Source organism: Rhinatrema bivittatum, chromosome 10 (genome assembly GCF_901001135.1).
Source record: "Rhinatrema bivittatum chromosome 10, aRhiBiv1.1, whole genome shotgun sequence".
NCBI classification, from domain to species: Eukaryota; Metazoa; Chordata; class Amphibia; order Gymnophiona; family Rhinatrematidae; genus Rhinatrema; species Rhinatrema bivittatum.
The window spans coordinates 122,832,938-122,854,305 of record NC_042624.1 but is presented as its reverse complement, the minus strand read 5'-3'; the positions used below and the strand labels follow the sequence as shown (position 1 = coordinate 122,854,305).

Genomic DNA, 21,368 nt, shown 5'->3' with positions numbered 1-21,368 from the left:
GATGGTGCAGGTGCAGTCACAGCCTCTGCCTGCCCTGGGTGCTGTTAGTCAGTCAGGGTTGAGTTTGTTTTCTTATGTTTTAGTGCTGGTTAGCTGAAGGTCCAGACATTTATTTGTTTTTGCCTTTTTCCCTTCTTGAAGAAAGTCCCGTCCGCCCTGCCTCCCAGGGGGGGTGGGAGGTTCTGAGGGGACCATCCCCCCCTGGTAGAGGCCGCTGCTAGGGTCGAAGACCCGGCTGATCGAGTGGCAGCGTCAGGGGTGACACCGGGGAGCCTGGTTCACTCACCCCCGCTGGAGCAGGGCCCCAGGACCGAGGACAGCGGCAAGTTGAAAAAAAAAAAAAGGCTTCTTTTGTTTTTACTGCCTGCCGGCTCTCCTTTGCTTCGCGTCTCGGGGTTTCTCGGGGGGGGGAGGGGGAGCCGCTTGCTGGGGGGTGGTAGTTAAATTTAAATTTTACTTTCTTGGTGCCGCGATCGCTCCGGATGCCGCGGGGGTCAGTTTGCAGGGCCTGTGGCTCGGCGCGCGTCTCTTGAGGGAGGGCCTTTGTGCTTCCTGCGTCCCGGGTGGTGAGGGTCCGTCCGGGGGGCCGATCACGGTCGGGCGCAAGATCGCCGCCTTCGTAGGGAGTGCACCGCCTGACAGGGCCGCCAGATCCCTTCCTGATTAGCGCGGGAGTGGCGGCCATTTTAGGTACCGCCCGCGAAATCGCGCAGGAGGCGGCTGGGGATGGCGGCATGCCCCCCCGCGCTTTCCCTGCAGCAGGGGCCTGCGGGGGGGGGGACGCCCCGGGGGGAGCCGAGTCCCCTGGGGAGGCTAGTATCGCCGATGATTCATCGGGCTCCGGGTCCTCTTTTTCTGCGGATTTTGCGCTGTTGCTGCGCAAGGTTCTTAAATACAAGGGCCGCAGGCGCTGACAGGGGAACGCTTCTGTGGTGGGAGCTTACAAATCTGGTTCTAAGAAGAGGAAAGCCAGGGAGGCCCCTGGTTTTCCCCAAGTGCCACCCAGAGGAAAGCGGCCCCCGCGGGGTGTCCCACAGGAAACGGACAGCGAGTCCACCTCGTATGATGAGGCGGATTCCCCTGAGGAGCCCCCGCGGGGGGCCAAGGGGGCGACAGGGGACGGTTCCGCCCAGCCCAGTGCGGGCAAAGGAGCGCAGGCCATTGAAGGGGATGACCCGAAGGTGGTCCATCTTTTTCGCAGGGTGGAGCTGTCCCCGCTTATTCCGGCCATTCTCCAGGAGCTGGGAATAGAGGCTCCACCGGTGGTCGCACGGCAGGAAGCCAACATGGATCCGGTACTTTTAGGCCTCACGGAGCCAGCAGTAGCCTTCCCTTTCCACTTTTCGTCGACGGATATCCTGTTTAGGGAATGGGATACACCAGAGTTAGGCATGAAGGTGAGCAAGGCCATGGATAAGCTCTACCCCGCTGCCCGGAGGATGCGCTGGAGCTCCTCCGGCTTCCGAAGGTGGACGCGGCGGTTTCGGCGGTGACGAAGAGGTCGACGATCCCGGTCACGGGGGCCACGGCTCTCAGAGACATACAGGACAGGAAGCTGGAGGTGCAACTTAAGAAGATTTTTGAAGTTTCAGCTTTGGGGGTCCGGGCCGCCATCTGTACCAACTTCGCCATGTGGGCTAGTCTGCGCTGGGCCCAGGTCCTCCAGGCAAATGCCGATCTTTCAGCGGAGGAGGCCTCGCAGGTGGATCGGTTAGAGGCGGCAATAGCATATGGGGCAGATGCTCTCCACGACCTTCTTCGTACGTCAGCTAGATCCATGGTTGCGGCCGTCTTGGCGCGCCGCCTCTTGTGGCTTCGCAATTGGGCGGCGGATGGATCCTCCAAGGCTCACCTCAGGGCGCTGCCGTTTAAGGGAAAGTTGTTGTTTGGCAAGGAGTTGGATGATTTGATGCTTTCCCTGGGGGAGAACAGGGCTTTTAAGTTGCCTGAGGACAGGTCCAGAACTCGGTCCTCGTTCCCTAGTAGGTCCCGCTTTCGTGGAAACAGGAAGTCGCGTCCTCAGAGGTCTGCCGGTCCTTCTTACAGGTCGTCTTCTTCCCGGTCCTCCCAGTGGCCGCAGTCCTTTCATGGGAAAAGATTCGGTAGACAAGGGGGAGCCCCGTCGGGCACGGGGCCCAAGGCTTCGCAATGAGATGCGGTTGGCCCATCCCTCGCGTCAACCCCAGGCCGGCGTTCCAAATGACGGGGCGAGGTTGACGTTGTTTTTCGAGGAATGGGCCAACGTAACGTCGGATCAGTGGGTCCTCAATGTGATAAGACATGGCTACGCATTAGATTTTGCTCGAACCCCATCAGACAAGTTCCTGGTGTCGCCCTGCAAGTGTCCCGAGAAGAGGGCGGCAGTGCTAGGAACCCTCCGGCGCTTGGAAAGCTTGGGAGCAATTTCCCCCGTACCTGCCAGTCAGCAAGGCGAGGGCCGTTACTACATTTACTTCATCGTTCCAAAGAAAGACGGCACGTCAAGGCCGATTTTGGATCTGCAAGGGGTAAACAGATGCCTTCGCGTTCCTCACTTCAAAATGGAGACAATTCGATCGGTAATTGCCTCGGTACGTCCAGGCGAATTCCTGGCCTCCCTGGATCTTATGGAGGCGTACCTCCATGTAGGCATCCAGCCGTCTTTTCAGCGGTTCCTCAGGTTTTGCATCCTGGGCAGGCATTATCAGTTCCGGGCGCTCCCTTTTGGACTCACAACGGCCCCTCGCACATTCACGAAGGTGATGGTCGTGGTGGCGGCTCAGCTCCGACGGGAGGGATTCCTGGTACACCCCTACCTGGACGATTGGTTGATCCGGGCCAAGTCCGAGAGTCAGTGTCGTCTGGCAGTTGCCAGGGTCCTCCAGCTGTTGCAGTATCTGGGCTGGGTCGTCAACTTCAGCAAGAGTCAACTTGTTCCCACCCAGTCCTTGGAGTACCTGGGAGCCCTATTCGACACGAAACGGGGCAAGGTGTTCCTATCCGAGGAACGTGTGCACAAGCTGCAGAGTCAAGTGAGACGGTTATTGTCTCTTCGGCTACTGCGGGTCTGCGATTATCTGATGGTTCTGGGTTCTATGGCGTCAACGCTCACGTTGGTCCCCTGAGCGTTCGCTCATCTACGGCCATTACAATCATCCTTACTATCCCGCTGGAAGCCGGTATCAGAGGAGTTCCACCTGCCGCTGCCACTCACGGTCCAGGCGAGAGCAGCCTGCACTGGTGGCTAGATTCGGAACATCTGACTTGTGGAGTGTCCCTGCTAGTTCCCAACTGGACGGTGGTAACCACGGATGCCAGCCTCTCCGGCTGGGGTGTGGTTTGCATAGGCAAGTCAGTACAGGGCCGGTGATCATCGACGCAAGCGCAGTGGTCCATCAACCGGCTAGAGACCAGATCGGCTCGCCTGGCGCTGCAGTCCTTTCTGCCGTTGGTACGGGGAAAGGCGGTCCGGGTGTTGTCGGACAACGCGACCACCGTGGCCTACATCAATCGCCAAGGTGGGACAAGAAGTCCACTAGTGGCGGAGGAGGCACAGCTCTTGATAGCCTGGGCAGAACAACATCTCAGCAACATCGCAGCGTCTCACATTGCCGGAGTCGACAACATCCAGGCGGATTTTCTCAGCCGTCATCACCTGGATCCCGGGGAATGAGAACTGGCGGAAGACGCCTTTCTTCTCATCTGCAAGAAGTGGGGGGTACCCCACATGGATCTGATGGCCACGTGGCAAAACGCGAAGGCCCTGCACTTTTACAGCCGACGTAGAGAGAGAGGAGCCGAGGGCGTTGACGCGTTGGTCCTTCCCTGGCTGACGGATGTGTTGCTGTACGTGTTTCCTCCGTGGCCAATGATAGGCAAGATTCTTCGGCGCATAGAGTTGCACCCGTCCACCCTGATCCTGGTGGCACCGGAGTGGCTGCGTCGTCCGTGGTTCGCAGACCTCATTCAGTTGTCGGTGGATGCTCCCCTTCGTCTTCAGGGGTTTGCGGGGCTCCTCCGTCAGAGCCCCGTCTGTTTGGAGGATGCGGATCACTTTTGTCTCGCGGCATGGCTTTTGAGAGGAATCGGTTGAAGAGAAAAGGTTACTCAGATGCGGTGGTAGCCACGCTGTTGAGGTCCAGGAAGCAGTCCACGTCCTTGGCGTATGTCAGAGTCTGGGTGGTTTTTGAAGAATGGTGCGTGAAGCGCGGGGTGGATCCTACCTCTGCCTCCGTCTCCGATATCCTAGCGTTTCTTCAGGCTGGTCTTGCCAAAGGACTAGCGTGCAGTTCTCTGCGAGTCCAGGTTGCGGCGCTTGGTTGTTTGCGAGGTAAGGTTCAGGGATCTTCCCTGGCACTGCACCCGGATATCTCCCGTTTTCTTCGGGGGGCAAAGCATCTCCATCCTCCATTGCGTCATCCTTGTCCATCCTGGAACCTCAATTGGGTGCTCTCCACCTTATGCTCGGCGCCTTTTGAGCCCTTGAAGCGGTCGACTCTTAAAGACCTTATGTTGAAGACCGTATTCCTTGTCGCGATTACTTCGGCACAGCGAGTTTCGGAGTTGCAGGCGCTGTCCTGTAGGGAGCCGTTCTTGCGCATTTTCGACTCAGGAGTCTCCTTGCGGACAGTCCCTTCCTTTTTGCCTAAGGTCATGTCAGCGTTTCATTTAAATCAATCCATTGAGCTTCCCGCTTTCGCGGTCGGAGAGTCTTCTGACCCGAAAACGAAAGACTTGCGGAAGCTGGATGTGCGGAGGTCCCTCCTTCACTATCTAGAGGTCACTAATCCTTTTCGGGTGACAGATCATCTATTTGTTCTGTTCTCCAGTCCGAAGAGAGGTGCCGCAGCGTCCCGGACGACGATTGCCCGTTGGCTCAAGGAGGCCATTGGCTCAGCGTACCTAGTGCGGGGGAAACCTGTTCCCGGGGGTCTCAGGGCTCACTTGACACGATCCCATGCTGCGTCTTGGGGGGAATCTTCTCAGGTGTCGCCTCAAGAGATTTGCAGGGTGGCTACCTGGAAGTCGTTACATACCTTCATTAGACATTACCGGTTGGATGTTCAGGCTACTGATGCTGGGGGATTTGGAGAGAGGGTACTCCGAGCGGGACTCTCTGCTTCCCACCCTCGGAAAGTTGGCTCTGGTACATTCCAGGTGTCCTGGACTGATCCTGGTACGTACAGGGAAAGGAAAATTAGTTTCTTACCTGATAATTTTCGTTCCTGTAGTACCAAGGATCAGTCCAGGATCCCGCCCGAGTTGCTGCTCTGAAGTAATGGAGAGTCCACTTGTTGTTTGATTACCTAATCTGATTGCTTGTTTTTCACTCCCTCGGTTGGGGGAGTTTATTTATTTATTTAGATTCTTTTCTATACCGAAGTATAGCATATTGCCTTCACTCCGGTTTACATTAAACAAACAACTTAGTACATATAACATTTCTGTGTGTTAACTTATTAATAAGTTTACAAAAACTGGATACATTTCAGTCTCGGATATAGATTATTAACAGGAAGACAAGAAGAATAACGTAAGTCAGTTATCAAGAGAGGCACTTGAAGGTTGTTATGATATGAGATGTAATATAGCGATGTTAATTTACATTGAAAGAGAGTTTATTTATTTATTTAACATTTTTCTATACCGACCTTCATGGTAATAGCCATATCATAATAGCCATAGTTAATGTTCCATTTACAAATTGAAAAGAGTTAAAAAGATATACTATAAAATATGGGGGGGTGGGGAGGAATGGTGGGATATAAAGTATATATCCGGAGAGAGTAGAAAAGAAAGGAAGATCAGTGGGGATGAGGAACTGGATATGAGAGAGATGGTTTATCCAATGCCATCTATGAAAGTTTGTCTAAATAACCATGTTTTGAGTTCTTTTTTGAAAGATTTGCAGTCATTAATAGAGGATAGATAGTTTGGCAAAGAGTTCCATGCTTTTGGTCCTGCAATTGAGAAGGCTCTATTTCTGGTGTTAGATAGTTTGGCAGAGAGTAAAGAGGGGATGACTAATTTGATATTGCTGGAATTTCTTGTTGAGCGAGGCATTATGTGAAGTTGGATCAAGTGGTAGAGGGCATTGTTGTCAGCTTTGTGTATTTCATTATGAAGTAATGTTAAGGTCTTGTATTTAATCCTTTGATCGATCGGCAACCAGTGAAGATTCTTCAGAACCGGAGTGATGTGGTCAAATTTCTTTTTGCCGGTGAGAACTCTGGCTGCTGCATTCTGCAACAAGTTCTGTTCCAGTGGGGGGTTTTTGAATTGCTCCCTGTTAAAGTTAGGTTATCTAGCTAGTTCTTCCTTGTTCATGGTTTTCTACTTTGACATTTCGTAAGACTGAGGGGCTGTGGCTGGCACATTGTCATATATGACTGAGTCCGACAGGTCTTGCGGAGTCACAACCCAGGTGTCCTGGACTGATCCTTGGTACTACAGGAACGAAAATTATCAGGTAAGAAACTAATTTTCCTTTACCAATACACAGCTTTTAATGCAAAGATAATATAAGCCCTTCTCTCCCATGATTTCTCAGCCTGATGACATCACCAGAAGTCCAAAATAATGGTCTTAAATAAAGATTTAATAAAATTGCAGAAAGTACTGACCCTTGAGGGATTCCTGCACTACCAAAACAAATTCCAGATAAAACAAAAACCAAGAAAACATTTGACTTCTAATCCCTATTTCATTCAAGAGATCAAGGAGGATATCAAGTTCCTCAGTGTCAAGTGCCGAGCTTATATCTAAAAATATACCCATAACAGCAGGCCCTCCATCAGATTCATGCACTGATAGCAGCAGATTTTCAGCGCTGTGTGATTGTTGCGGGTGCAATATATCCTCATCCCTCACAAACAGGCCGATGCAGTAAAGTGCGCATTAAAACCATGCATCCAAAGTGGGCGCCCGTTTTTTTACCCCGTGCACATTCACCTCGCTTGGGCGCTCGATGCAATAGGCAAATGAGCCGCTGCGCTATACAGGATGTGCATCCCTCGTGCGTCCTTGGCATTGGGCACCCAGGAGACGCGGCCGTGCTGGGTTAGGAAAATGGAGGCTTGTAAATTGAGCGTCCTTTTTCCTAACCTGACCGCTGTCAAGACTTTTTGTTTCTTTCATTTTTCTGCTTTCTCTGGTTCCTCCTACTTAGTATTGCAACGATCATGAGTTGGAAGAACCACAGAAAATCAGTATTTTCTGCTTTTCTGTTCAGCTTCAAACTGGGGTTGGTGTTACTTTTTCATGGTTAAAATGTGCGCATCGGGCAGGTGTTTTGTTGTTTTACATCGGGGGTACTCGCCAATAGCCTCATCAACACGGCATTTACATGTGATGAGCATTTACATGTGATTTACATGTGGCATTTACATGTGATGAGCGCTATTAGCTACGCGCAGGTTTGCATGCGCTGATCCCCTTACTGCATCAGGGGTTATGGGCGCACGTCCAGCGTGGGTTAACCTGTGCGCTAGCCTGAAAATTCGATAGTTGGTCATAAACTACCTTCTCTAGTAATTTGCCCAATGTGGGTAGATTGGAAATGGAGTGAAAACGTGAAGGGTATCTTTTTAAAGATTCTGGTGTTGTTGTTTCTAGCGCTGTTTAACATGGAATGTGGTGGCAAATGGACACAAAGCTCTGGTGAGTAATTCTTGTGTTGGACGTTCCCTCTCTCCTAGATCGATCACGTCTCTGCGGAGTGAGCTTATTCCTTACCTCGTCAGGAAACAGTTCTCGGCTCCTGCTTTCTCGGAACAGGACCCAGCAGAAAAAGAACAAGACAAAACAGGAAAGGAAAACACGTCTCCAGGTTGGTGTAAGAGGATCAGCGAAATGTACAATTACTTAAATCAAAGCCAGATCACAGGTGTGGGGTTCGACAGGCGGGGGCCTCAAGCAGCAGCTGCTTGTAGGCAGGGATCCTGAGCAGCGCCAGATCGCAGGTGTGGGCCCCAGGTGGGAGCAGGTAACGTGCAGGTACTCTGAGCAGTGCCAGATCACAGGTGTGGGGTTCGACAGGCGGGGGCCTCAAGCAGCAGTTGGTTGTAGGCAGGGATCCTGAGCAGCGCCAGATCGCAGGTGTGGGCCCCAGGTGGCAGCAGGTAACGTGCAGGTACTCTGAGCAGTGCCAGATCACAGGTGTGGGCCCCAGGTGGCAGCAGGTAACGTGCAGGTACTCTGAGCAGTGCCAGATCACAGGTGGGGGCCCCAGGTGGGAGCAGGTAACGTGCAGGTACTCTGAGCAGTGCCAGATCGCAGGTGTGGGCCCCAGGTGGGAGCAGGTAACGTGCAGGTACTCTGAGCAGTGCCAGATCACAGGTGGGGGCCCCAGGTGGGAGCAGGTAACGTGCAGGTACTCTGAGCAGTGCCAGATCACAGGTGTGGGCCCCAGGTGGGAGCAGGTAACGTGCAGGTACTCTGAGCAGTGCCAGATCACAGGTGGGGGCCCCAGGTGGGAGCAGGTAACGTGCAGGTACTCTGAGCAGTGCCAGATCGCAGGTGTGGGCCCCAGGTGGCAGCAGGTAACGTGCAGGTACTCTGAGCAGTGCCAGATCACAGGTGGGGGCCCCAGGTGGGAGCAGGTAACGTGCAGGTACTCTGAGCAGTGCCAGATCACAGGTGGGGGCCCCAGGTGGGAGCAGGTAACGTGCAGGTACTCTGAGCAGTGCCAGATCACAGGTGTGGGGTTCGACAGGCGGGGGCCTCAAGCAGCAGCTGCTTGAAGGCAGGGATCCTGAGCAGCGCCAGATCGCAGGTGTGGGCCCCAGGTGGGAGCAGGTAACGTGCAGGTACTCTGAGCAGTGCCAGATCACAGGTGGGGGCCCCAGGTGGGAGCAGGTAACGTGCAGGTACTCTGAGCAGTGCCAGATCACAGGTGGGGGCCCCAGGTGGGAGCAGGTAACGTGCAGGTACTCTGAGCAGTGCCAGATCGCAGGTGGGGGCCCCAGGTGGCAGCAGGTAACGTGCAGGTACTCTGAGCAGTGCCAGATCGCAGGTGTGGGCCCCAGGTGGCAGCAGGTAACGTGCAGGTACTCTGAGCAGTGCCAGATCACAGGTGGGGGGCCCCAGGTGGGAGCAGGTAACGTGCAGGTACTCTGAGCAGTGCCAGATCACAGGTGGGGGCCCCAGGTGGGAGCAGGTAACGTGCAGGTACTCTGAGCAGTGCCAGATCACAGGTGGGGGCCCCAGGTGGGAGCAGGTAACGTGCAGGTACTCTGAGCAGTGCCAGATCACAGGTGTGGGGCTGTGACTGGTGGGGGCTTGGAGTGGCAGCAGGTTACAGGTAGAGACCCCGAGCAGTGACAAGTTAAAAGCGTGGGGTTACAGGCCTGTTGGCCTTCCAGATGTGGCTTAGTAATGGCAGGGCTGGGTGATGTGACGTGGAGAACCGATCGGGATTGTAAAGCAGGTCATTTCTAGGCAGTCTGTCTTCCAGCTAAGCAGAAGTGAAACTTTTTTCCTGCTAGTGGTCTTGCAGTTTAGCTTGTTCAGAGTATCTGATGTCGTTGATTTTGTAGCTGCAGCTGCTTTGAACATGCTCCTCTGCAGATATTCACAGTTACCTGAAGCGGGACAAACTGCTGACGGAGGTTCAGGGCAAGTCCTGCTGGAACGATCACCGGGGGGATATGAGCGAGGCGTACCATGGAGGGAAACTGCGCTGCTACGTCCATGTTCTGGAGGAGGGAATCTGTTACCGGGTCAACACGCTGGCAATGTACATCGCAGCTAACAGACAGGTGAGCAGCGCGCCTCCTGCAGGATCCAGCTGTAAAGCCTCTTCCGTTACTTTCTCAGCAGTCGGGGAAGTAACGTGTCTCATATCGTGTATGAGGCAGGCTAGGGAAATCACAGAGGGAGCTGAAGAGCCTCATAGTAATTATTGGTACAACCCACTGAGTGTGCGCGGTGCTTTACAGGGTCATTCCCCTCGCTTTCTCAGTCTGTGCACAGAGAGGGTACAGGATTTGCATGGTTGCCATATGAAAGGAAAGTGAAGTGGGGTCTCTTGAGAGCACAGGCAGGGGGCATCCAGGGGGCGAGTGCTTTAGCAGGCAGGAAGGAGAAGGCATGGACAAGCCCCTGTCTGCTTTGGTTTTGTTGCTTGGCCTGCCGTCCAGCACTCTTTACCTGTCTTATTTCTGCCCTCATTTTGCTCCTCTAGGTTCCAAAACTGCTGAGCCTCTTGTGCCCGGAAGAGCCATTGCTCCACCCCTCCGCTCAGATCTTAGACAGAAACCTGGTGAGTAAGGCCAAAGGTGCCTCTTAGGAGTCTGTACGATGCCTCTTGCCCCTGTGGATGGGACGGAGCAGAGTGCGGAAGCCTGAAAGCCAAGGGCATAAGATTGCCTGGAAGCAGCCATCCTGCCAGCAGGGTAAACATAAAAAGGGCTTTCCCTGTACGTACCCGGATCAGTCCAGACTCCTGGGTTTTGCCCCCCTCCCCCCCAGCAGATGGAGACAGAGATGTTTTTAAGACAAACTCTGCCTTACATAGGCTGGTGCCACCTATAGTCCGGCAGTATTCACCTGTCTCCAGCAGGTGGAAGGGGTGCAAATCCTGCAGTCTGGTCTGTGGGAATAGTTTTTGTGAGGAAAGTTAGTCAGAGTTAGGGGATTTTTTTCTATTCATTTGTTAGTGATTGCCTTAACTTTGCTACTTGGGGAAAAAAAAAAAAAGAGGTGAAGCTTAGAGTTTCGACGTACGAACGACGTGGGCGCTAGGCTCGGAGAGGGCCATCCCCTGCTGGTCTGAGGCAGCTGCGAGCCAGGGTTGAGGACCCTCGTATTCTTCTGTGGCAGCTTGGGTGCGATACCGGGGGAGCCCGGCTCACTCCACCCCGAGGATGAGCAGCGTGGACCACTGCCGGGGCAAGGTTGGAAAACAACAAAAAAAAGACTTGGTTTTATTTTTACTTTCGTTTTCCCTCAGCGGGTCGGCTCTCTCTACCTCCCTGGGTTTTCGCTGCATTTCGGGTGTGGGGGTGGGGGGGGGTCATTTTTGGGCTGTTTGGGGCTCGCTGCTTTTCTGTCTGTCTCCCCTCGTGCCGCACGCGTCTCTCGCTTGAGGGAGTTTGTTCGGCATGTTTGCTGGGGGGGTGGGGGTGGGGGGAGGGTTCCTCCGGTGTTCCAAAAGTTTTAAAAATATCGCGAATGCTAGGTCTGCCCGGGATGTGGCGGCGTCAGGCTGGAGTCGATCCGTTCCTGCGAGTCCATCTTACAGTCCTTTAGATCTGCTGCTCAGGCAGCCATGGGGGAGGGGTTGCTCCCACCTCCTCCTTCTCCGCAGAGGAGTTTCCCTGCTGATGGGGAGCCTTTGCAGCCTGATTCCCCTGCTACGCAGGATGACCCTGAGGGGGTCTCGGACTCCTCCTCCTCTTCTTCCTTTTTGTCTGCGTTTGCCTTATTACTCCATAAGGCATTTAAAGCACGGAAGTCAGGCAAGAGGCACACGGCAGAAAAGGTCGCCGCTGGAGGGACCAAATCTCGTGCCAGGAAGTGCACTAAACCTCGAGGCGAGGAGGGACCGTCTCTGCCTAAGCGCTCGCTCCGTACGGGGTTTCCTCAGCCGGATACAGATTCCTCGGGGCAGGATACCGATCCACAGCCTTCTCCTCCGCAGGGGGTGGATACGGATCCTGATCTGCAGCCGCAAGGGGCAGTAAGAGGCTCGCAGGCTGCGGAGGGGGATGACCCCAAAGTAGTTCGCCTTTTTCGCAAGGACGAGCTTGCTCCTCTTATTCCTGCTATCCTGGCGGAGCTGGGCATTGAGAGTCCTCCCGAGGAGGCTAAGTTAGGTAAGATGGATCCTGTCTTGTTGGGTCTGAGAGGTCCAGCGACTGCCTCCCCTTTTCATTTCTCAGCTACAGACTTGCTGTTCTGGGAGTGGGATACCCCGGAGCTGGGGTTGAAAGTGGGAAAGGCCATGGATAAGCTATATCCTCTGCCAGAGGATGCTTTAGAGATGCTGCGGGTGCCCAAGGTAGATGCAGCCGACTCCGCGATTACCACGAAGACCACGATTCCTGTTACGGGAGCAACCGCTCTTAAGGATCTGCAGGACCAGAAGTTGGAGGTCCAGCTTAAGAGAATTTTTGAAGTCTCCGCCCTGGGAGTCAGGGCAGCTATGTGCAGCAACTTTGCAATGAGGGCGAGTCCCCGCTGGGTGCAACAATTACAGGCCAGTGCAGGTTTTTCACAGGAGGAAGCCACTCAGGCGAGTCGGTTAGAATCCTCCGTGGCCCTCTGTGCTGATGCGTTTCATGACTTGTTACGGGTGTTGCCGCAGGAGATTTGTCGGGTGGCTACTTGGTCATCCATTCATACGTTTGCGAGGCATTACCGATTGGATGTACAGGCACTGGGGTCTGCGGAGTTTGGAGCAGGTGTGATGCGAGCGGGCCTCTCCAGATCCCACCCATGTTAGAAGAGCTCTGGTACATCCCAGGAGTCTGGACTGATCCGGATACGTACAGGGAAAGGAAAATTAGTTTCTTACCTGATAATTTTCGTTCCTGTAGTACCACGGATCAGTCCAGAGTCCCGCCCGTAAGATATATGGTAGTTAGAGAGAGTCTGCTCGTTCTCTATTTCTTTGGTTGTTAAATCTGCAGAAAACACTATTCTGTTTTGGATTATCCTTGTGTCAATGGGTCCACAGGTTCTGTTCCTTGAGGGGTTCGGTGACCCGAGTATCTTTTTTTGTCTAGTTGAGAGTTTCTTGTACATAGGTCTAGTAGTTCTGAAGTCATACTGCTTTGACATTGAGTAATACTGCCAGACTGTAGGTGGCACTATCCTATGTAAGGCGGAGTTTGTTTTAAAAACATCTCTGTCTCCATCAGCTAGAGGGAGGGGCAAAACCAGGAGTCTGAACTGATCCGTGGTACTACAGGAACAAAAATTATCAGGTAAGAAACTAATTTTCCTATCCTTGTTTACACACTTAAATGTAAAGCGCTCCTATCAAATCTTATGAGAGGGCTGTTCCACCAGTAAATGGGTGAAAGCTACAGCCCTCCTCCAACTTCCCACGTACTCTGCGGTCCCCGCTGGGGAAGAGATTTTCAAAACAAAACTCCATGGGGAGATTCCCTTTGAAAACTGGTTTGCATGCCCACTGGCAAGCTTCCTGGGGAGTCAGTGGCCACTAAAAAAGGAGCTGGGTGTCCCGCCTTGATTACATCGCTGAACATATGGAGCAGCACTGTGATGTCATCAGCTGAGCGACAGCTTCTCCTGTTAGAAAGGTTGAAGGCTGATGCATTTCTGCTGAGTTTAAGAATTTAGGAAGCAGTTGTCCAGCATTGTCTATTTTAAAATCCAGTTAGGGGCTTATGCTGAGTTAGAAAATGAGGCTTTGCAGGAATCTTGGTCCTGAATCTTGATTTCAAGCATTGCCTCAGGCTTGCAGAGGCCAAGAGTATTGCTGAAGTATTGCTCCTAGCCTTAGGGAGGATGGGAGAGCCAAATGCTGCCCTTTCTGTGGTTGCAGTGGGTGACCCACCTTTGCCAAGAGCCACAGACAAAACCGGAAAATAATGGCAGCCAAGCATGAAGGGTTCCTAAGGAGAGACAGGTGGAAAATAGTAAGGCACAAGAGTGTGCATGATGGTGTGTGATGCATCCTTGATGAGAGACAGATGGGAAAAAGTAAAGACCTAGGGGATACATGATGGTTTCCTGTTGAAAAATGAGTGGAAAGGATTCAGGAAAATGACTTTGCCATGATGACTCTATGATGAGAGCCAGCTAGAAGGGAAAGGCCATTTATGATGGATCCCTGATGAGAGGTGGTTGGGGAAGAGTAAGGAGTGAGGATTTGTATGATGGATCCCTAATGAGAGACGAATGGGAAGAAGTAAGGAACAAGGGTATTCATGATGGCGACCTGATGAAAGAAGGAGGGGAAGGAAGTCAGAAAAATGGCTGTGCCATGATGACTCTATGATGAGAGCCAGATAGAAGGGAAAGGCCATTTATGATGGATCCCTGATGAGAGACGGATAGTAAGGAGTGAGGATATGCATGATGGATCCCTGATGAGAGACAGATGGTAAGGAGAGAGGATATGCATGATGGATCCCTGATGAGAGACAGATGGTAAGGAGTTAGAGGATAGGAGTGATCACAGCCATATCATAACCACGTCCTATCTTGGAGAAGACAGCTCACTCTTGCTTATTCAGTAATGGACCTTTTCCCCACTGTCTTCCTCCCTGACGCTCTGTACACTTGAATGGGTGTTGGGATGTTGGCATGTGTGACTAAGCTTAGTTTGTGCTCCTCCTCTACAGGTCGGATCAGACAGTATCATTGGCTCGGCCACAAAGGTGGGGGAGAAGACCTCCATCAGTCAGTCTGTCATCGGGACGGCTTGTGACTTAAAGGAGAACGTGAGGATTGCTAAGTGTGTCATCATGAACTCGGTGATCATAGAGGAAGGGTGCGTGAATAGAGAATCATCAGGACCCTCCCTTCAGCATGAGTCAGATAAGGAAGTCACCTGAGTATTACCTGCTTGGGACCACATAGTTGAAAGCCCCTAGGGGAAAAAAATGTATTGCAGAAGGAGCAGGCAATGGAGAAACAGTGCTTTCTGGTAAATGGCAGCGCTGTATTACAGTCAGACAGAGCACGAACAGGAAATCTCGCACAAAAGGTCTGCTTTGAGGAGTTCTTATATTGGTCTTATAAAACTATCGCAGACTGCACAGCATCGGGGAGAGATGCTCCCCAGTATGTGAGCTCGACTCGGTGTTTCTGCACACCTCAGAGGCAGGGAGCTTCTCACTCACACCATTCCCAATATTGGATCCTAGTATTCATTTATTTAAAACAAGCCGTAAAGCCCGTTAAAACGGGCTACATCCCTCTGTCTCTCACCTCCCCCTCATTCTCTCTCCCCTCACTCGTCACCACCCCCCTCCCCCACCCACTCCTCTCCACCCTCCCTCTCCTCTCACTCAGTCCCCCCTCTCCCTCACTCCCTCCCACTCAGTCCCCCCTCTCCCTCCCTCCCACTCACTCAGTCCCCCTCTCCCTCCCTTCACCCACCTCCATTTCCTCCCGGCGCCGTAAGCGCGACTTCCCGCAACCCTCACCCGGCTCCATTAACTCCTCCCGCTCCTGCCGGCAGATCTCGGGGGGGGGGGGGGGGGTCACTCCCGCGCGCGCGGCAGTGACCCCCCCGAGATCTGCCGGCAGGAGAAGTAGCGGCACCGCGCGTGCGCGGTGCCGCTACTTCTCCTCCCGCTCCTGCCGGCAGATCTCGGGGGGGGGGGCGCGGGAGTGACACCCCCCCCCCCGAGATCTGCCGGCAGATCTCGGTGGGGGGGGCGCGGGAGTGACACCCCCCCCCCCCCGAGATCTGCCGGCAGATCTGGGGAGGAGAAGCAGCGGCACCGCGCGCGCGGCGCCGCTGCTTCTCCTCCCGCTCCTGCGGCCCCACCGCCATTTTTTTTTTCTGATCGACATCCTTGCCCGCACATGCGCAGTAGAGCTGCGCTCTACTGCGCATTTGCGGGCCGTCGGTCACAGGCCATTTATAAGGTAGATAATTTATATTTTGACAAATCATAAAAAATAATCTCAGTGGAGTACAATATAGCAAGAACAAAACAAATCAATAAAAACATTGTGTGCAGTTCTGGTTACCACATCTCAGGAAGGACACAGCAGAATTAGAAAAGGTACAGAGAAGGGCGACCAAAATGATAAAGGGGATGGAACAATTCCCCTATAAAGAAAGGCTGAAGAGGTTAGGACTCTTCAGCTTAGAGAAGAGGCGGCTGAGGGAGGATATGATAGAGGTTTATAAAATGATGAGTGGAGTAGAGAAAGTAAATGTTAATTGGTTGTTTACTCTTTCAAGAAGTACAAAGCTCAGGGGACACACAATAAAGTTAATAAATTTAAAACTAATAAGAGAAAATATTTTTGTATTCAATGAATAATTAAGCTCTGGAATTCTTTGCTAGAGGTTGTGGTGAAAGCTGTTAGTATAGCTGCATTTAAAAAAGGTTTGTACAAGTTCCTGGAGGAAAAGTCCATAAAGCATTATTAAGGTAGAGTTGCAGAATTTGTCCAAACCTTTTTTAAATGCAGCTACACTAACAGCTTTCACCACATCCTCTAGCAAAGAATTCCAGAGCTTAATTATTCATTGAGTAAAAAAATATTTTCTCTTACTAGTTTTACATTTATTAACTTTATTGTGTGTCCCCTGAGTTTTGTACTTCTTGAAAGAGTAAGCAGAAATCCACTCCTTATCCCTGGGATAAGCAGCTTGGAAGTTTATCTACCCCTTGGGATCCTGCCATGTACTTGTGACCTGGCTTGGCCACTGTTGGAAAAAGGATATTGGGCTTGATGGACCCTTGGTCTGACCCAGTATGGCAAGTCTTATGTTCTTAACATTAAAAGTAACACCGTATACTTAAGCAAAACATTAACATTCTGACTTATTGTTTGCATTATTGTATTTAAAAAATAGAAATTTAAATGTACCTATTCATTTCCTTTCTTTGAACCCTGCTTAGACCAGTCCATATGTATTGGTTTATTCCTCCCAACCAACAGATGGAGACAGAGAACACAACCTTTTTCAGTGACATCACAATGTTAGTATCCTTGGGGTCCATATTCAGCTGTGGAGTGGCTAGTTAAGGTAGCCAGATATACCTATATTCAGCAGCGCGGCCACACCACTGAATATAACCGGCTATCTTAAAGTTAGCCAGATCAGTATTTCTGACTAACTTTAGGATAGCCTTACGGCACGACCAGAATTAGCCGCAGAAGTTAAGCGGCTAACTCCAAATATCAGAGTTAACTGCATAACTTGTGCGGGTAACAGTGACCCACCCCAAAATACCTCCTGCCTGCCCCCAAATTATGCAGCTAAATTCTAGCTGCATACAGCTTCAAATATTGCCACTTTGCCATTTAGACGGATAACTTTTCAATCACCCATCTAAATGGCTTCAGAATATCGGCCTCCTTATGTCAAAGCAGTAGGAGTATAACGATAAACTGTTTTATAGAGAATGAGAAGAGACAGCATTTTCTCAAGAGTTAATTAAGGATTTAGATAAAGACGAGAGTAATCCTGACCTAATAAACTGATTACTTGTAGTTCCCTTGCAAATCATTCACGAACAAGCACAAAATAAATTTGAAGGACTTTACATTAGATTAGATTTCCCTATTCCCTTAGCAATTATAAATATCTAACAATTCATTAACAATATTAGAATGCCAAGAGAGAGCAGTTCAGCAGCGAGATGGGGCTATCTAGTCTTTTGTACCGAGTGCCACATGTGTGATCATCTACCATTTGGTGAGAGGTTGAATGTGTGCACCTGGCTCTCAGAGAATGAGTCCGATTTCTGGAGACCAGAGTGGCAGAACTGGAGGAGCTGAGGCAAACAGAGATGTTCATAGAGGAGATCTACAGGGACATAGTAGTAAAGTCCCATTCCTGTCCAGACAACAGATCAGATCAGTCCAGCAGATGGAGGCAGAGAATAAAAACTTTTCAGGCTCTGCTACATAACCGGGAGTGCATCCTGCAGTCCCTCAGTATTTCTCTGTCTCCAGCAGGTGGTAGAGGTGAAAACCTGCAGTCTGCACAATTTAAAGAAAAAAAAAGAAAAGAAGAGCTAGAAGAGACAGAAGAGGATTGTGGCGTGGGTTCCCTGAGATGTTAGGCAGCTTTGAGGGCCATCCCTCAGGTGGCGCAGGGCAAGCAGGGGGTTGGTATCCCTGGTTTAGCTCAGACTCGAGTCATCAAGGAGACTGAAAGCCGGTGGTTCTGGCTCCCTCCTTCCCCTGGAAGTCAACGAGGGGACTGAATGCCATTCCTGTTCATAACCAGATCAGTCCAGACGAGTGAGTTTTGCATCCCCACCAGCAGATGGAGGCAGAGAACAAAACTTTGAGGCGCTCAGTCCCTCAGTATTTCTCTGTCTCCAGCAGATGCTAAAGGTGCAAACCTGAAGTTGGACTAAAAAAAAAAAGGAGAGAATTTAGTTTTAGCGGAAGATTAGAGATTGGACTGAGGATCCTGAGGTGTTATGTGCTTTTGTGGACCATCCCTCATGTGGAGCCGGGTAACCGGGGGGGTTGGTAACCCCTGTCTGTAGCCCACTGCTTCCGGAGGCCATGATAGCCAGGGGGCTGGCTCCCTCGTTGCCTCTGAGGTCTCCTCCCTCAGGCCGTCGTCCCCGGATAGTGAAGTATTTGATTGTTTTTTGTTCATTTTTATTAAGTTTAAAAAAAAAAAGATTAGGTGAAGCTGGGAGCTTCCGTCTCGGCGGCAGGGAGCTGTCGGTGCTGATTGCAGGGAGTGAGTTGGGAGCCCGGGGGATCCCGGGGACTGCAGGAGGTTTCCCACTCGTCATTCAGAGCGGCGCGGCTCGTCTTGCTGACTGAGTACACGGCCTGCTCTTTTTGATCGATGCGCGCAGGTTGAAATATTTCCCCTTAGCACTGCTGCTTGTGCTTCGTGGGAAATGGCGGCGTGTAGGGCATATGTCCTTTGGTCTGCGAGGCTCAGTGCACGCTCACTTTGTACCGGCTGTGCGATAGGGGAGGAGGGAACCTCCGCTGGCGCAGCTGGTGAAAGGAGGTTCCCTGTACGTCCCCGGATCAGTCCAGACAGTGGTAAAGTCCCCCTTCCAGCAGATGGAGTCAGAGAAAACTTGGAAGGGTGCTCCCTTATAAGAGGGTGCACCCTCTGTTAATCCTCAGTATTCTTCTGACTCCGGCTGAACTCTAGTTCCCCACTAAGACTTCTGAAAAGCTAAATTTAGTGCTCTTTTCTCTATTTCTTAGCTTCCTTCCTATGTTAAGATGGATCAAGGTTACCAGAGGATAGTGGAAAAAAAAAAGAGACAGGGAAAGCTCAGACCCTTGTCTAGGGCCCAGCAATATAACTTGCAGGAAGAGCTGTTTCTCAGTCTCCATTGCTGTATTTTCTTTCAGGTCTATCCTGTAAAGTGCGTCCGCGGTTTCCCCGTTTCTAACCGGCCCTCTACTCACTTTCCGGCCGCGTTAGCCCTTCCTGCGATCCCGAATCCCCTTTAACCTACTCCTACCGCGTCCTAAAATCCCCAGCCAACCCCTTCCGCACGCGGCATGTATATTGCATGCAAACGAGCGAATTAGCTATTCCCTAGCATCCCGTAACCCGCGCCCCGACTATCGCTAGTTTTCCCTGCCGTTTGTCGCGCGTTTAACCTGCAAACTTACCGCCTACCCTGACCCCTGCGGTAGAGGCAGGGGTAAGGGTAGGTGGCAAGCTTTCCCCCAGCCCGGACCCCCAACCCGGACCCGACCGGCCAAGAAGGTATCGTGGCTCCCCTTTTTTTTTTCGCTTCGCCGCTGTCAGTGTCTATTCTTTGCTCCTCCCGGAGCAAGGCTGCTTTTCGCGCCCTGCTCCGGGAGGAGGGGAGAAGAGACCTCAAAAGTGATCTGTCAAGATCCCAAAAGTACAACTTACTTTTTTTTGCAGCCAGACCCGACCCCAACCCGGACCCGACCGGCCAAGAAGGTATCGTGGCTCCCCTTTTTTTTTTTGCTTCGCCGCTGTCAGTCTGTTCTCCCTCCTCCCGGAGCAAGGCTGCTTTTCGCGCCCTGCTCCGGGAGGAGGGGAGAAGAGATGACAGCGGTGAAGCAAAAATAAAAAAGGGGAGCAATTTTCCAAAAGCGACAATTTTGGTTTTTTTCCAAAAGCGACTTACTTTTGGGATCTGTCAAGATCCCAAAAAGTAAGTCGCCTTTGGTCGCCTGCACAACTTACTTTTTTTTGCAGCCATCAGCAGGAACACATGGCGATCGTGGCTCCGGTAGCTCCTCCCGACGAAGATGGCCGCCTGCACGGGGGAAAGCGTGCAATTGGCCGCTCAAGACGTGGCGTCACATCCCGTGACGCCAAACGTCGTGACGTCACGTCTTCAGCAGCCAATTGCACGCTTTCCCCCGTGCAGGCGGCCATCTTCATCGGGAGGAGCTACGGGAGCTACGGGAGCCACGATCGCCATGTGTTCCTGCTGATGGCTGCAAAAAAAAGTAAGTTGTGCAGGCGTCCAAAAGCGACTTACTTTTTGGGATCTTGACAGATCCCAAAAGTAAGTCGCTTTTGGAAAAAACCCAAAATTGTCGCTTTTGGAAAATTGCTCCCCTTTTTTTTTTTTTGCTTCGCCGCTGTCAGTCTGTTCTCCCCTCCTCCCGGAGCAGGGCGCGAAAAGCAGCCTTGCTCCGGGAGGAGGGGAGAACAGACTGACAGCGGCGAAGCAAAAAAAAAAAAGGGGAGTCACGATACCTTCTTGGCCGGTCGGGTCTGGCTGCAAAAAAAAGTAAGTTGTACTTTTGGGATCTTGACAGATCACTTTTGGGGTCTCTTCTCCCCTCCTCCCGGAGCAAGGCTGCTTTTCGCGCCCTGCTTCGGGAGGGGGGGAGGGGGGCTGGCGGTCCCGACTTCCTGGTATCTGTCATTTCAAATGACATTTGAAATGACAGATACCAGCGTGGCGTGAAGCCTTAGGCCCGCGCACCCAGGATACTGTATAGGCGCTCTATCCAGTAAAATGGGTTGCGCAGGCCTAAGGCTTCACGGACGCGGTTTACATTTACATAAAATTAGTGTTCAGGATCGAGCGGTAGGTGAGCTGCACTGTGCCTGCGGCAACCGCGGGTGCCGCAGGCACTAACGCAGCTCTTCCTACCGCTCGGTACTGGATAGACCTGTTTGTGGGGGTAAGTTTTTGTACCCTTCTTACGTGCAAGGGCCGAGCTGTGTGTGGGGTCTCAGTACTGGAATAGCAGGGGATGGCAATGCAGGAGTGAGAGGCATTGGCAGATCTGTGTGTGGGGTCTCAGTACTGGAATAGCAGGGGGTGCTGCAGGGCAGGAGTGAGGTGCATGGGCAGAGCTGTGTGTGGGGTCTCAGTACTGGAATAGCAGGGGGTGCTGCAGGGCAGGAGTGAGGTGCATGGGCAGAGCTGTGTGTGGGGTCTCAGTACTGGAATAGCAGGGGGTGCTGCAGGGCAGGAGTGAGGTGCATGGGCAGAGCTCTGTGTGAGGGTCTCAGTCCTGGAATAGCAGGAGGTGCTGCAGGGCAGGAGGGAGGTGCATGGGCAGAGCTGTGTGTGAGGGTCTCAGTACTGGAATAGCAGGGGGTGCTGCAGGGCAGGAGGGAGGTGCATGGGCAGAGCTGTGTGTGGGGTCTCAGTCCTGGAATAGCAGGAGGTGCTGCAGGGCAGGAGGGAGGTGCATGGGCAGAGCTGTGTGTGAGGGTCTCAGTACTGGAATAGCAGGGGGTGCTGCAGGGCAGGAGGGAGGTGCATGGGCAGAGCTGTGTGTGGGGG

General features: G+C 52.2%; 1 protein-coding gene across 1 annotated transcript in view; it reads left to right on the top strand.

Annotated features, from left to right (window-relative positions):
• EIF2B3 (eukaryotic translation initiation factor 2B subunit gamma) overlaps positions 1-21,368 on the top strand; it is a 57,304-nt gene that overhangs the window by 15,298 nt on the left and 20,638 nt on the right. The window contains 4 exon segments of the mRNA XM_029618208.1: positions 7,677-7,807; positions 9,547-9,737; positions 10,163-10,240; positions 14,295-14,443. Coding sequence (XP_029474068.1) covers positions 7,677-7,807; positions 9,547-9,737; positions 10,163-10,240; positions 14,295-14,443 — 549 coding nt within the window.